Source organism: Podarcis vaucheri, assembly GCF_965113315.1.
Source record: "Podarcis vaucheri genome assembly, chromosome: 6".
NCBI lineage: Eukaryota > Metazoa > Chordata > Lepidosauria > Squamata > Lacertidae > Podarcis > Podarcis vaucheri.
In genome coordinates this window covers 99,138,940-99,151,713 of record NC_138764.1, presented here as the reverse complement: position 1 = coordinate 99,151,713, position 12,774 = coordinate 99,138,940, and the positions used below count along the sequence as shown (strand labels likewise).

At 42.6% G+C, this 12,774-nt stretch overlaps 1 protein-coding gene across 6 annotated transcripts in view; it reads right to left on the bottom strand.

The window, feature by feature from the left end:
- ARFGAP1 (ARF GTPase activating protein 1) overlaps window positions 1–11,866 on the bottom strand; it is a 33,564-nt gene extending 21,698 nt beyond the window's left edge. For 4 of the 6 annotated variants that reach the window (XM_082228270.1, XM_082228272.1, XM_082228269.1 and 1 more), the window contains exons 1-2: window positions 11,691–11,865; window positions 1,708–1,771 (exon numbers count right to left, since the gene is read on the bottom strand). In XM_082228270.1, coding sequence (XP_082084396.1) covers window positions 1,708–1,767 — 60 coding nt within the window. In that variant the 5' untranslated portion in view covers window positions 1,768–1,771; window positions 11,691–11,865. Of the gene's footprint in view, window positions 1–1,707; window positions 1,772–11,690 lie in introns of all 6 variants that reach the window. The other 2 variants (XM_082228268.1, XM_082228273.1) reach the window with 2 other exon arrangements.
- Between the last annotated feature and the right edge of the window lie 908 nt (window positions 11,867–12,774).

Genomic DNA, 12,774 nt, shown 5'->3' with positions numbered 1-12,774 from the left:
CTTGCTGTATTATACTGTATTGTTTAATTAGTGTTTTTATGGAGCAGTCAAGTAATTTTGTTGTCCCCGAAGGGGGCAATGACAATAAAGATATTATTATTATTATTATTATTATTATTATTATTATTATTATTATTATTTTCATCTTGCCAGCCTTTCAGTTGGCTTTGCTGCTACTATTGCAAATGTATTTCTTATTTTTAATTTTCTACTCTCAAGCTGCTCTGGAGATCTTTGCATAGAAGTTAACGGTATCAAGCAGCTAAAGCAAATAAGTAAAACGGTACTCAACATATATAATTAGAGCTTTACAGCCTGCTCTGTCTGCTAACTTATTTGGAGTAGAAGCTGCAGGCTGCCATTCAGTCTAACACACTAATCAAATTATTCGTATTAAAGTGCTTCAGTACTACTCACACCAATTAAGACATAACATCCAGCCAGTGGCTTTTGGAATCTGCCCTGCAAGAATATATCTACATAGAAACATACCATGAGAGTACAGAAAGGACTGCCTGCTGCCAGACCAGCTTGTCCAATTACTGAAATCGCATTCAGATACACCTCTCTGGGTACCCACACCAATTGCTACCTAACTGACTTAAAAAGGGCTTTTCTGCGATACTTTGCCATCTGTGGAACTATCCTATATTTATTTTTAAAAAATACTTGTATACCACAATTCTATAAAAAATATCAAAGTGCTTTACAACTATAAATATATACAGTAAAAAATATAAACCTTTTAAATCAGAGATCATCAGCTAGTACATAGGATAGCATAGATGCCAGGTTTTTAGTCCCTACAGCACTGAAGACCTCAAGTCTTATAATATTTGATCGGTTCTTAGCATTAAATGCTGCCGATCTCATTCTTTCAGGCTGTTGCAGTTTTTTACAGTACAATTCTGTGCATGCTTCCTCAGAAGCAAGTCTCACTGATGTACCTTGGAAGTCGAACAGAATCCATTCCGGAAGTCCGTTCGACTTCGAAAATGTTCAGAAACCAAAGCATGGCTTCTGATTGGCTGCAGAAAGCTCCTGCAGCCAATCGGAAGCCGCAGAAGCCCAGTTGCACGTTCAGGTTCCAAAGAATATTCACAAACCGGAACACTCACTACCGGGTTTGCAGCATTCGGGAGCCAAAACGTCTGAGTACCAAGTTGTATGGGATCCAAGGTATGACTGTAAATTGATCCTACTGATTTCAACAGGACTTATTAAAGTAGATGGGAAATGGAACGCAGCCTAAGTTTCAAACTGTACTTTGACTTTTCTAACCGAATTACAGGACATCGTATTATATAAAGAAATAAAATCTGTTGCATGAGGTTTTCAAGAACAATCTTGCAAACAAGCACGACTGAACCCCATCAATGATGAATTACTTCTTTTATTTCGATAAACTTGCTCCAACATACAGAAGTCACTGTGCGAGCATGAAGTTCTGCTGCAATAGGGCCCAGCTACCCAAAAGGACACTACATGCAGGAATTCTTACAATATTTATTTTGCACATGCAGATATCATATGGTTTGATCAGGACGACAGGGCATTTTATGACAACTGGTCCAGAAAGAGAGTTCATAAAGGCAAATCTGTACGCTAATATGAGCAGCACACAAAAGGCAAGTGTCTAACATGAGGTGCAAATGACTCACTGCTGCTGAATCATAAGCTGCTAAGGGGATACATGAAACCGCTTACATTGTTCTCATCCTGCACTCGCACTTCTTTAAGGACCTTCCTTGTTCTTGGACTTGCCATGGCCCTGCAACAGAGAGGAAAATAAATTAAGAGATCGGATATAAAACTACACTGCGACCCAGTAGAGATAGCTGTTGCAGAGATGCCCCTAAGATCCATGGTTTGTAGCAAGGAGGTTGCTCGGTGGTGGTGTGGATATTAGCATTAACTACGATTCTCAGCTTCCAAACAAATGATCATGTTAACCAGGTACCCTTGAAGCCCATTTGAAATAGGTGTGCCAAAAAATGGTTTTGGGGGAACCATGGTAAAAATATCCATGATGTACCTGCAATGCCAGACTACAATGAATCATAAGCAGTACTAAGTGCAGATTTCCAAAGCTTGGGTGGCCATTTGCAAGCCATAGTTTAAGGGGACACCAGTATAATGTTTGCACTGTGGTGTCTCTGTGGTGTTAATTATGTTCCATCTCTCTTAAATTATCCTGTACTGGGATTATTGCTGAACTGGGACCAGGAAAAACTAACAACTGGAGAAAGCAACTCCAATTAAATGCTTCAAAGTCATAGAAGTTACTGGTAGAATGAATCAGTTTTACACCATACTTCACATTTTCAAAAGAATTAATCTTTTACATAATAAACACCATTCTGAAGTGAGGTATGTTCTCAGCCAAGGAAAGTCAATACAGTTTTAAGCTTCAGGCAGCGCCTTTCTATAATAAAACCTTCCCATTTATATTACTTCTACTGTCAAGTTTTATGCGCTGCTCTAGCTACTACTACCTTTTCCTTGAAAAACCACAGTGACATATAGCATTGCAGCAAAATAACCAGCAAAGCCAGGAACTAATGTCCTGTCAGCCGGTTTCCCAGTGTGATTCATGAGGAAAGTTGTACAAATTGAAGGAGCACATTATTACTGAGTGAGGAAAGGTTGTTTCTTTGCAGGCTTGCTTGCCTTTCGTGCAAGATTTGAAGTAGATATTCCCTTTAATTGACTGTCACAGAAAATGCCATGCCATAAGGCACAGGCAGCCCCAACAGTATTTGAAGGCACCCTGTCGGCTCAAGTTGTCGTGGTCAATAATCAGGGCTTGTAGAACTGGGGTCTTGCCCCACCCAAAAAAATGCAGGAGGAAGGGGCAGGACAATGAACGAGACCTTACTCTTTTTGCTCCCCATTTCCCTGTCCCTGTAATTTGAGGACCCCTAACTGAAGGAGGGGGACGCGGGTGGCGCTGTGGGTTAAACCACAGAGCCTAGGACTTGCCGATCAGAAGGTCAGTGGTTCGAATCCCCATGACCGGGTGAGCTCCCGTTGCTCGGTCCCTGCTCCTACCCACCTAGCAGTTCGAAAGCACGTCAAAGTGCAAGTAGATAAATAGGTACTGCTCCGGCGGGAAGGTAAACGGCGTTTCCATGCGCTGCTCTGGTTTGCCAGAAGCAGATTAGGCATGCTGGCCACATGGCCCGGAAGCTGTACGCCGGCTTCCTCGGCCAATTAAGCGAGATGAGCGCCGCAACCCCAGTCGGCCACGACTGGACCTAACAGTCAGGGGTCCCTTTACCCTTTACCTTTAACTGAAGAAGGATGGGTTCAAGGAATCAAACCTATAGCAACCGACACAGAGAAGCCACTAACACATCACTTGTGTTCTTTTAAGACATCCCGACTGCTGAGAGCTTTTGTCTCCATTCTATTCTTTGCCAGCATGGATATTCCCTGGTAGTAAGAGGGATGTGCATTTGTGACAATATCTGCCTATAAAGGGGGGCTGGAGGGAGAGTTCTGGTTCCTATTTTTCTGCAGATTGGCTCCCTACCTACTGTGCATAAACTGTAATCACTGTCTGCAGTACACACAGACCCTAGATGTTATGAATATACGGAATACAGTGCTGGAGGTTCAAAGCTTTTCATTATATTGCTGAAATATTTACAGCATCCCTGGATGGAAAGTCAATATTATTATAGCCCATATTAAAGATGCAGAGAAAGGGCTACCGCTGAGTAAGAACAGTTTGCCTAAACTACCCAGTGGGATTGTGGCATAGGAGAAGTTTCAACCAGGAACTAATTCAACCAGTAGCTAATTTCTTGCATTAGTTCACAAGAGATTAAATGTAAAAAAAAATTCTGGGATTTAAAAATGATTAGAAGCTTACTTTTTCCTGCTCTTAAATAAAGTGGGCTGTTCCTGAGCAAAAGGAACTCTGTTTTGCCTTGGAGATTGAGAGGATGCAAAGAGAGTTGCACCGTCTCAGAATGAAAACTGTATTGGCTTTCTCCAATCTCCCCATAAAAGGAAAGTGTAAGGCAGGGAGAAAGGAGGGGTGCAGTTTTCCGACAGCTATAGCTTCCAACCAGAGGAATCTGGAATCTGACATGTTTCACTCCCTCGGAAGGAGCACCTATGCCTGCAAATTTCATTCCATGTGGTCAAGATATAAAAGTTATACCGTCCTCCTTACGAACGCTTCGGGTAATGAGTTCCGCTAACCCGGAAGTAGGTGCTCCTGGTAGCGAACTTTGCCCCGGTGGAAGTCGCGCAGCAGAAGTGGGAGGCCCCATTAGCAAAAGCGCGCCTCAGGTTAAGAACTGTTTCGGGTTAAGAACGGACCTCCAAAACAATTTAAGTTCTTACTGGAGGTACCACTGTACCCATTTGGTCATTTCCTTATGTAAGCCAATGGGGGAGACAAATGAAGCCATGGATCTTCAAGGAAAGGCATTGTGGGTTACGCCTGAAGCAGTCCCTAGTTGAATTGGTCTCCTTTCTGAAGTGGAATCCAAACAAAATCTGGTCTTTGATGCACGCTCATAGCTACCCTATGCCAATCAATGTTTTTTTTTAAAAAAAAAATCCCCATAATGAATAGTGACATCAGGGAATAAAGACAGCTATAAGACACAATTATTGGCTTGCACTGCAACTATTACTTGAGGAACAAAAAAAATCAGATTCCCCCCCCAACCTGCTTATTAAAGTTGTTTTTTAAATACACACACACGGGGGGGGGGAGGGAGAGACAGCTCAATAGACAGAACCACCACCAACTCTCTTTCTTTCATTAAATCAAGAATTTATTCATCTTCTTTTTAACCCACTGCATTTGCCACCCTGATTTTAAAACTAAAGTTCTCTCTTTTTCAAAGGAACATAAGATGTGTGTACAGTTTTTCCTACACTGAGCACACTTCACAAACAATACATAGCACATCTGCAGGAACTTCATGGATCAAAATATCCAATTTTGCCTATGCAAGGAACATCATAGGTTTAAAAAAAAAATGTGAGAGAAGTAGCAACTCCACTATTAAACAGATGTTATATTGCGCAATTCAGAATGAGCGAGCAATTAACGAATATGAATGGGACAAAGTATAGCAAGCTGACTGGGTAACAAGTCGGAGCAGTTCCATCCAATGAAGCAGTCAAAATAACAAATCTGAAGGAAGGGATTATTTGTGGGCACATAACTCTTTTCTATTGGGTAATTGTTAAGACTATAGCTCTTCCCTTATCACTTGCCACCCTGGCTGTGGCTGGGGAGCCGTAGGTTTAGGATAACAGAATTTGGAGAGGAGTAGACTTCATGTTGAATCACAGGGATGTGGAGAATCAGCATAAGAAAAATGATAGCAGATAAAACGGGGGTGTTGCGTGGGAAACTGTCTGTTGTCTGTTGAGGGCTGTTGGGAGGTCACATGCCAACACTGGATAAGACCAGAGCCAAGAGTTGGCAGTGCAATATTGGGGAGGACATAATACAAAAGCGGCAGTTAGTTTGCTGTCAAGACTGATTTAACAGCTTGAAGACAAGAACAACTTTAATGATTTTTAAAACTACTTTTAATGGTGATTTATGTTTTATTGTATTAAGACAGTTGAATATGGATCTTTTTATAAACAAACATAAAGAAATGAGTGCTTCTCTCAAAACGTCTGCTAGCCTAAGAAGACACATAGCTTTCTTTGATTATTTTAGGGACTTATGTTACCTGCCTTTGGGAGTGGAGGAAGCGTTCTCTCAAAGGTGAGATAAAAATACATTAAATAAATAGTTGGAAGAACTTATCCATCTCTTGTATTAAACTAGGGAGCTTTGTTTGGATCTAATTCTAATTATAAGGTATTTTTTTCTGACTTATCCTGTTGACTTGCACTTCTACACATCTTCTTGCACTCCCTGGGCATCCACAGAACGGTTGTCATAAAAAAATGGGACATATGGGATATATATATATATATTTTCCTGGAAGGTTAAGCACATTTCAGACTACATTAACTAACATATTAAATTAACGGAACGATTAAAGAATGCTTTACATTAATGTGAATTAAATAAGAGTGTTTCCACATCTGGCAGGCTCCGGTTAGATTCTGGATATCTTAATTTACTACACATTAGAATGGTTATTTCCAAATGGTGGTTTGCAGGAGCTTCGTGGGTGGGTTGCTAGGCTGCTCTCAGTGGGCGTCAAGGACAGTGAAGCACAAAAGGAGAAGAGGAATGGAATGTCTCTGCTTGCTGGCGGGGTTAAAAGAAGAGTACTAAACAAAGGCCAAAAAAAAAAAAATATTTGGAGGTAGAGTGGGTAAAAATGTTGGGCAACTATATTGTTATAATGCAAACTATGTCCGCTCCCCACCTGCTGTCCCAGAAACCTATTTATCCCATCAGCTTCCAGAAGAATGGGCAGGCATCCTTCTTATAACTAAAGGATAACAGTTAAGATTTGCCTCTGCCATCCCTTTTACCCAAGTGATGGAGATACAGTGGTACCTCGAGTTAGGTACTTAATTCGTTCCAGAGGTCCATTCTTAACCTGAAACTGTTCTTAACCTGAAGCACCACTTTAGCTAATGGGGCCTTCTGCTGCCGCTGCACCACCGGTGTGCAATTTCTGTTCTTATCCTGAAGCAAAGTTCTTAACCCGAGGTAATATTTCTGGGTTAGCAGAGTCTGTAACCTGAAGCGTATGTAACCCGAGGTACCACTGTATGCTTTCTGGACAGTTATGGTGTTTCAAGAAATTAGGAACATAAGAAGTAGCCTTATAGAAAGTAAGATCATTGGCCCATCTAGGTCAGAAGTGTCTACACTGAGTGGCAGCAGTTCTCCACGGCTCGAGACAGGAGTCTTTCCCAGTCCTACCTGGAGATACCAGGGATTGAACCCTTTTGCATGCAATGTGTGTGTTCTGTTATTGGGATACAGACCCTGCTCGTACGATTTCAGAGCAGGCTGCATCAGAGAATCCCATTAACTCCTTCCCTGAGGATCATTTCACTGTCCATATATTGGAGGGTCATGCTACATATGGTCTCCCCATTGCAGAAGTCATGGTATGGGCAATTCATCAACATGATGACACTCATGTGCCCTGGGAACCAGTTTGGAGATCACAGTTCTTTGTATTCAATTAGGCACCATATTTCTCAGTTCATACTTGTTAGATCACAGAATCATCGCATTGTACAGTTGGAAAGGACCATGAGGGTCATCTATTCCCAGCCCCTGCAATGCAGCAAACTTTTGCCCAAGGTGGGGCTCAAACCCACAACCCTGTAATTATGAGTCTCATGCTCTACTAACTGAGCTATCCCTTTCTAAGAGCATGTATTGACAGCTGTCGTGGATCACAGGACATACTTTCAATTATACTTCCCACTTCATGAGAGGATTAGGCAGACAGGAATAAGTGACTTCATCCAAGAGCATCTTTAGAATGTGAAAATGGCTCTACACAAAATGTAGACAGTGCAAGTTACCCTAGCAATGTTGTCTGCAGCATTAACAAACTTGCATAGCATGCTTAAGATGTTCTACTCCTATTAATTACATGTAGCAAGAGTGTAGCATCTGAAGGATACTGGGATAACACTCTATTTCTTACAAGTTAAGATGCAACAGATTTTGTCTTCTAACAGGTAATTTGTAAAGCCACAAACAAACATGTGAAAGTGAGCCTTCAAGGCAATAGTAGCTAGATGCCAATAAAAGAAATGTAAGAATACAAATAGAAGGTCAATTTTAAAACAAAAAAGGAAGACACTGGAAGACATTTTAAGATGGTGTATAAAAGGATTTGCTAGGCTATGCATCTCTTTCAAAGAGAAACTAGACTGACCTATATACCAATTTGAGGCCATGTCCCTTTCTAGCATGCCTTGTTATTTGCCCTCATGCTAATGGCGATAACTCATAGTCTAGATCTGTTCCAGAAAGGAAGCTTCACAAAATAAGTGTCTGCACCAGCCCACATATTTCTGACGCTTTATCTCCCCTTCTGGAGCCACTTATGAGAAGGTTGATTGTCACCAACTCTTATTTTTAAGCAACCAGATCTTCAAAGAATCCAATGCTTTTTGAAATCAAAAGCCAATGACTAGTCAAAGAAGTGTCTTAAACAGTACTTCTACTTGCATAGACAAGCTACTCAGGGTTCTACTAGCTAACCTACCTTCTCCAAACAGAACATTCATTGAAAAACAATGCAAAGGAACATGGGAAATTGGGTAGCAAACTGACTTATTAACACAATCCTATCATATATGAAGCAGCAGTTTTGGGGTGCTGCCCTAATGCCTTACTTCAGGTGTTTTGAAGAAATGGGAAGAGTTGCAAATCATTCAGATAGGGGAATGAGCAGGAAACCTAGAGTTCCATTTCAGCACCCAGAATGGCCATTGGTCATATTCTAGCATGAACACATGGAACCTGGGGTCAGGGAAGGACAACATTGTTCTTAGGAGTTTTTGTTTATTTTTAGCAGATAAACTGCATGGATACACCTAGACAGCGAAGAAGAATCCACTTAATAGCCTGAGCACGCTAAAACAGAATTAATCAAGAGTGCAGAGCTGATCCAAAAATGTCTACACGAGAGCCCCAGTAAGTCAATATGAGTTTCCAAAAGGAGCAGCAAGGGTAAAAAGACAGAACTGCTTCTGTTCATATATTTCTAAGTGAGATTTAATAAATAAAAATAAAACTGGAACACAAATGTTGCAGCCCATCCTCATGCATTTTTACACAACGGGACTTTGCGCCCAGTGGGACTTATTTTCAAGTAGATACACATAAGATGGCATCCCCAGTTCAGAAGTGAGAGATGAATAAGGTAGAAGAGAGAAAATACCTCACTGTATCAATGTTGCCTATAGGTTAGAGTCATGGGTAATTTTGAGCCAGACACCATCTTCAGGACAACCTAACTTACAGGGCTGTTGTAAGAATTCAAACAAAAGGGTGGGGAACCATGTGCAATACCCTGAGTTTTTTGGAAGAAAGATGGGATGGAAAAAGGATTACTAAATAATCTTAAGACATTACGGACATCTGGTCTAATGGAACCAGCCAGTGCAGGTGAGACAAACTCTGCCACCCTTCTCAAGGCTCCTGAACATAGTATCACTGCTTAATCAGACCAAAGGGCCTCTGTAGTCTAGCATTCTATTTCCCAGTATGCCAAACCAGATGCCTGTGGGAAGTTCATAGGAAGGACAGAGGACAGAAACAGTACTGAAGCATCCTGCGTCTAATTCTGGAGATAGCATGCAGCCATCAGGACTAGTAGATACTGACAGCCTTATCCTCCATGAACTTGTCTAATCCCCTTCTTTGGTCACCACTGCATCTTGCGGGAGCAAAGTCCACAGGTTAACTTTTAAATGTGTGAAATAACACTTCTTTCAGCCTGTCTTGAATCTCCCACCATTCATCTTCACTGAATGATCCTGGGTTTTAGTGCTGTACACGAGGGAGAAAAACCTCTCTATCTACTTTCTCCACACCATGGATGTCTTCCCTGCTCTGCTTTCCTCTCCTAACACCACCACCCCTCTCCAAATGTTGCAAGCTTTCCTTAGGAGAGCAGTCCTTGGATCATTATGAATATCCATTTCCGCACCTTCTCTAGGACTGCAATATCTTTTTAGCAGTTCTGCAACTAGAGTGATCGCACCAAATTTCTGCTTAAAGATAATACTGGTAGCCTTGTATTTCATGCCTCCTCCAATTATCGATCCCTTTGTACACACTTTTTACATCTGCCACACACTTCATTCTTTCCACCATGACCTCAGGATCCTTACTGCTCAGTCAGTCACCTCCATCACCTACCCTATCAGTGTTAAGTTAGAATTTTTTGTTCCGATGTGCATCACTTTACACTTACGTATATTTTATTTCATTTACTTCTTAAAATTTATACACTGCTTGATTGTAAAAACAACCCTCAAAGAAGTTTACAAAAGCTAAAACAGTAAAATCAAGGAAAAATTACAACACTACCTTAAAACACGCAGAAGTTTAAATACTAAAACAGATTGAAATAACCTCAACTTTCTAATCATCTGGGTAGGCTTGTTTAAACAGGAATGTTTTAGTTGGAAAGAGTACAGTGAAGATGCCTGCTTGATCTCAATAGGAAGGAGGTTTCAAAGTGTAGGCACTTCCACACTAAACGACAGAGTTCTTACAAAAATGGAATGGGCATTATATGGAATCTGTAGCTGTGCTGATTTTGCCAATTGAAGTGGTTGACCGGGCCCATGTAGGGTAAGGAAACCTTGCAAATAAACTGGTCCCAAATTGTTAAGGGCTTTATATATTAATAGTAACACCCTGAGCCTGGCCCTGTAGCAAATGAGCAAGCAGTGCAGATCTTGAACATCTTACTGCCCATTCACCCAGTATGGAAAGCTCTTTTATTCTTACCACCCAGAGCAACTTGGCATCAGCAGCAAACGTTTCCACCTCACTAATCACCTCAAACTCCAGTTCATTAAAGAAGACAATTTCCCAAACTGATCCTTGTGGAAACCCTCATCTTACACCCTGCTTAGAAAAGTCCAATTTAGCCAACTGCCTTAAAGCCATTTTTGGCAGTATATATATTTATACATCCCCACCGCCATCATCACCCCTCCGATGTGGGAACAACCTGTATTCATTCCTATTCTCCGCTTCCTGGTTTTTAACTGGTTACCATCCGTAAAAGGATCCCATCCTCTTGCCCCATGACTTTGAAGCTACACAATGATGAACAAGGCCTTTTGGCTGATCAACATCCCATATCCTTTTAAACGTGGGATTGGGAGGTATTGGGCGCTTATTGGTTTGATTTGCTCCTCTTCTTGTCTTTATTACACATTTTGTGCTTTAATCTTCTATTTTTATGCTGTTAACCACCCTGAGATCTTCAGAGGAAGACCGGTATACAAATTAAATAAATAAAGGAAATGATGATAATGATGAAAGCCAGAGTAGCACAGCGGTTAGAGTGTCCGACTAAGACCTGGGAGACCAGGGTTTGAAGCCCATGAAACTCTTGCTGGGACGACATTGGGGGAATCAATCAATGCCTCTCAACCTACCTCACCCAGCCGTTGTTGTAGGGGCTAAAAGAGGAGATAACCACGTAATCCGCCTTGAGCTCCTCGGAGGAAAAGGTGAGGCATCAATGCAATAAATAAAGATCATAATAAATAAATAAATGATGAGGATGAAAGCAGAGCCCTCTATACCCTCAAAGCGTGCGACTCTTCACCTCATGGTAGCGGGTTCGAGTCCCACATTGGGGGCAAAAGATTCCTGCGTTGCAGGAGGTCGAATTAGATGACCCTTCGTGGTCCCTATGATCCTATGAGAAGCCAACCCCATTCACTCACCCCCCACACACACACCTGGGAGGGGGGGTCAGGAAGCCATTCCCTCCAGAACCCCACCAACACCAGAGGTAGGTCCTGAGGTAAACCAGAATTCGAACTCAGGGCCAGAGGGGTTTTTTAAAATTATTATTATTATGGAGTGGGAGGGGGATGCCGACCCTCACCCTCGAAGATGAGGATGTGGCCTGAGGTAGAAATGGGGGGGGCGCCTCTCTCCCCTCCTTTTCTTCTTCTTTTAAATAATAATAATGACGATGACAGCAATAATGATAACTATCTCCTCGGCCCACGGGTTGTACCTGGCGGGTTCAGTGGCGCGGCGGGTGCAACGCAGTCGCTACCAGTCAGTCAAGCCTCTCACCCGGCTTCGGCTTTTCCCCCTCAATGAAAAAAAATATATATATATTTTCCCTTCTCTTCTCACAGCGCAGGCGCAGCTTCCGCCATAGCCGGCTACGTTGCCACTTCGCAAGGGGTTCTGGGTAGTCCGAGGGAGGGAGGGCGGAAGCGGAGGGATGTGGGCAGGGCGGGCTCCTGAGGGCCCATCCGCGCGTGCGTGCGTGCGTTCGCGCGCGAGAGACGCTTTGCGCCTGCGCGACTCCTTGTGCCCCACGCCCCCTCCTCCACGATATGCTAATGAGCAGCTCGACGCGGCTCCTGCTTAGAGTTCCTAGAGACGCCCGAAAGCCACGGCAGCGCTCGTTGATTGACAGACGCGCGCTGAGGAGAGAGAAAGCCGGGAGGAGGAGGAGGAGGAGGAGGAGGAGAAGCGGTCGCTGCTGCTGATTGGTTGCTGCGAGCGAGCCGGGAGAGGAGGCTCGTGCTGATTGGTTGCTGCGAGCGAGCCGGGAGAGGAGGCTCGCGCGCTACACGCGTGTTGTTCCAGGAAGGCGGTTCCACACGTGCAGTTGTAGGACCGCAATTTAAGCAAAACGGGACACCGTTATATCCACTCCCGTGTGTTTCAGACGACACTCGATGATACTTCAGGAGCTACCTAATGGTCTTTCTGGCCGTTATTATTATTATTGTTATCATTACTATTGTTGTTGTTATTATTATTATTGATTTAATTTCTATACCGTCTTTCATCTGGGGATCACAGGGCGGTTTACAACATAAAAACACAAAAATACATAACATAAGAACAAGCAAAACCATAACGCCTCACATACACAGTTTTTACACAAGGTGATAATTGTTAGGAACAATGAAATATACATTCGTTGCCCTTGCATTAATCATCTTTGCAGTTTTGTCTAGTTTCCTCTTCCTTCCCCAGTCTGAGTTGCTCCTCTTGTGCTGAGTTTTAGCTTATAAAGGCGGGGACATTGTCTCTTGAATTTTGTTGAGCATGGAATGCACTGTTGGTGCTCCCATAAA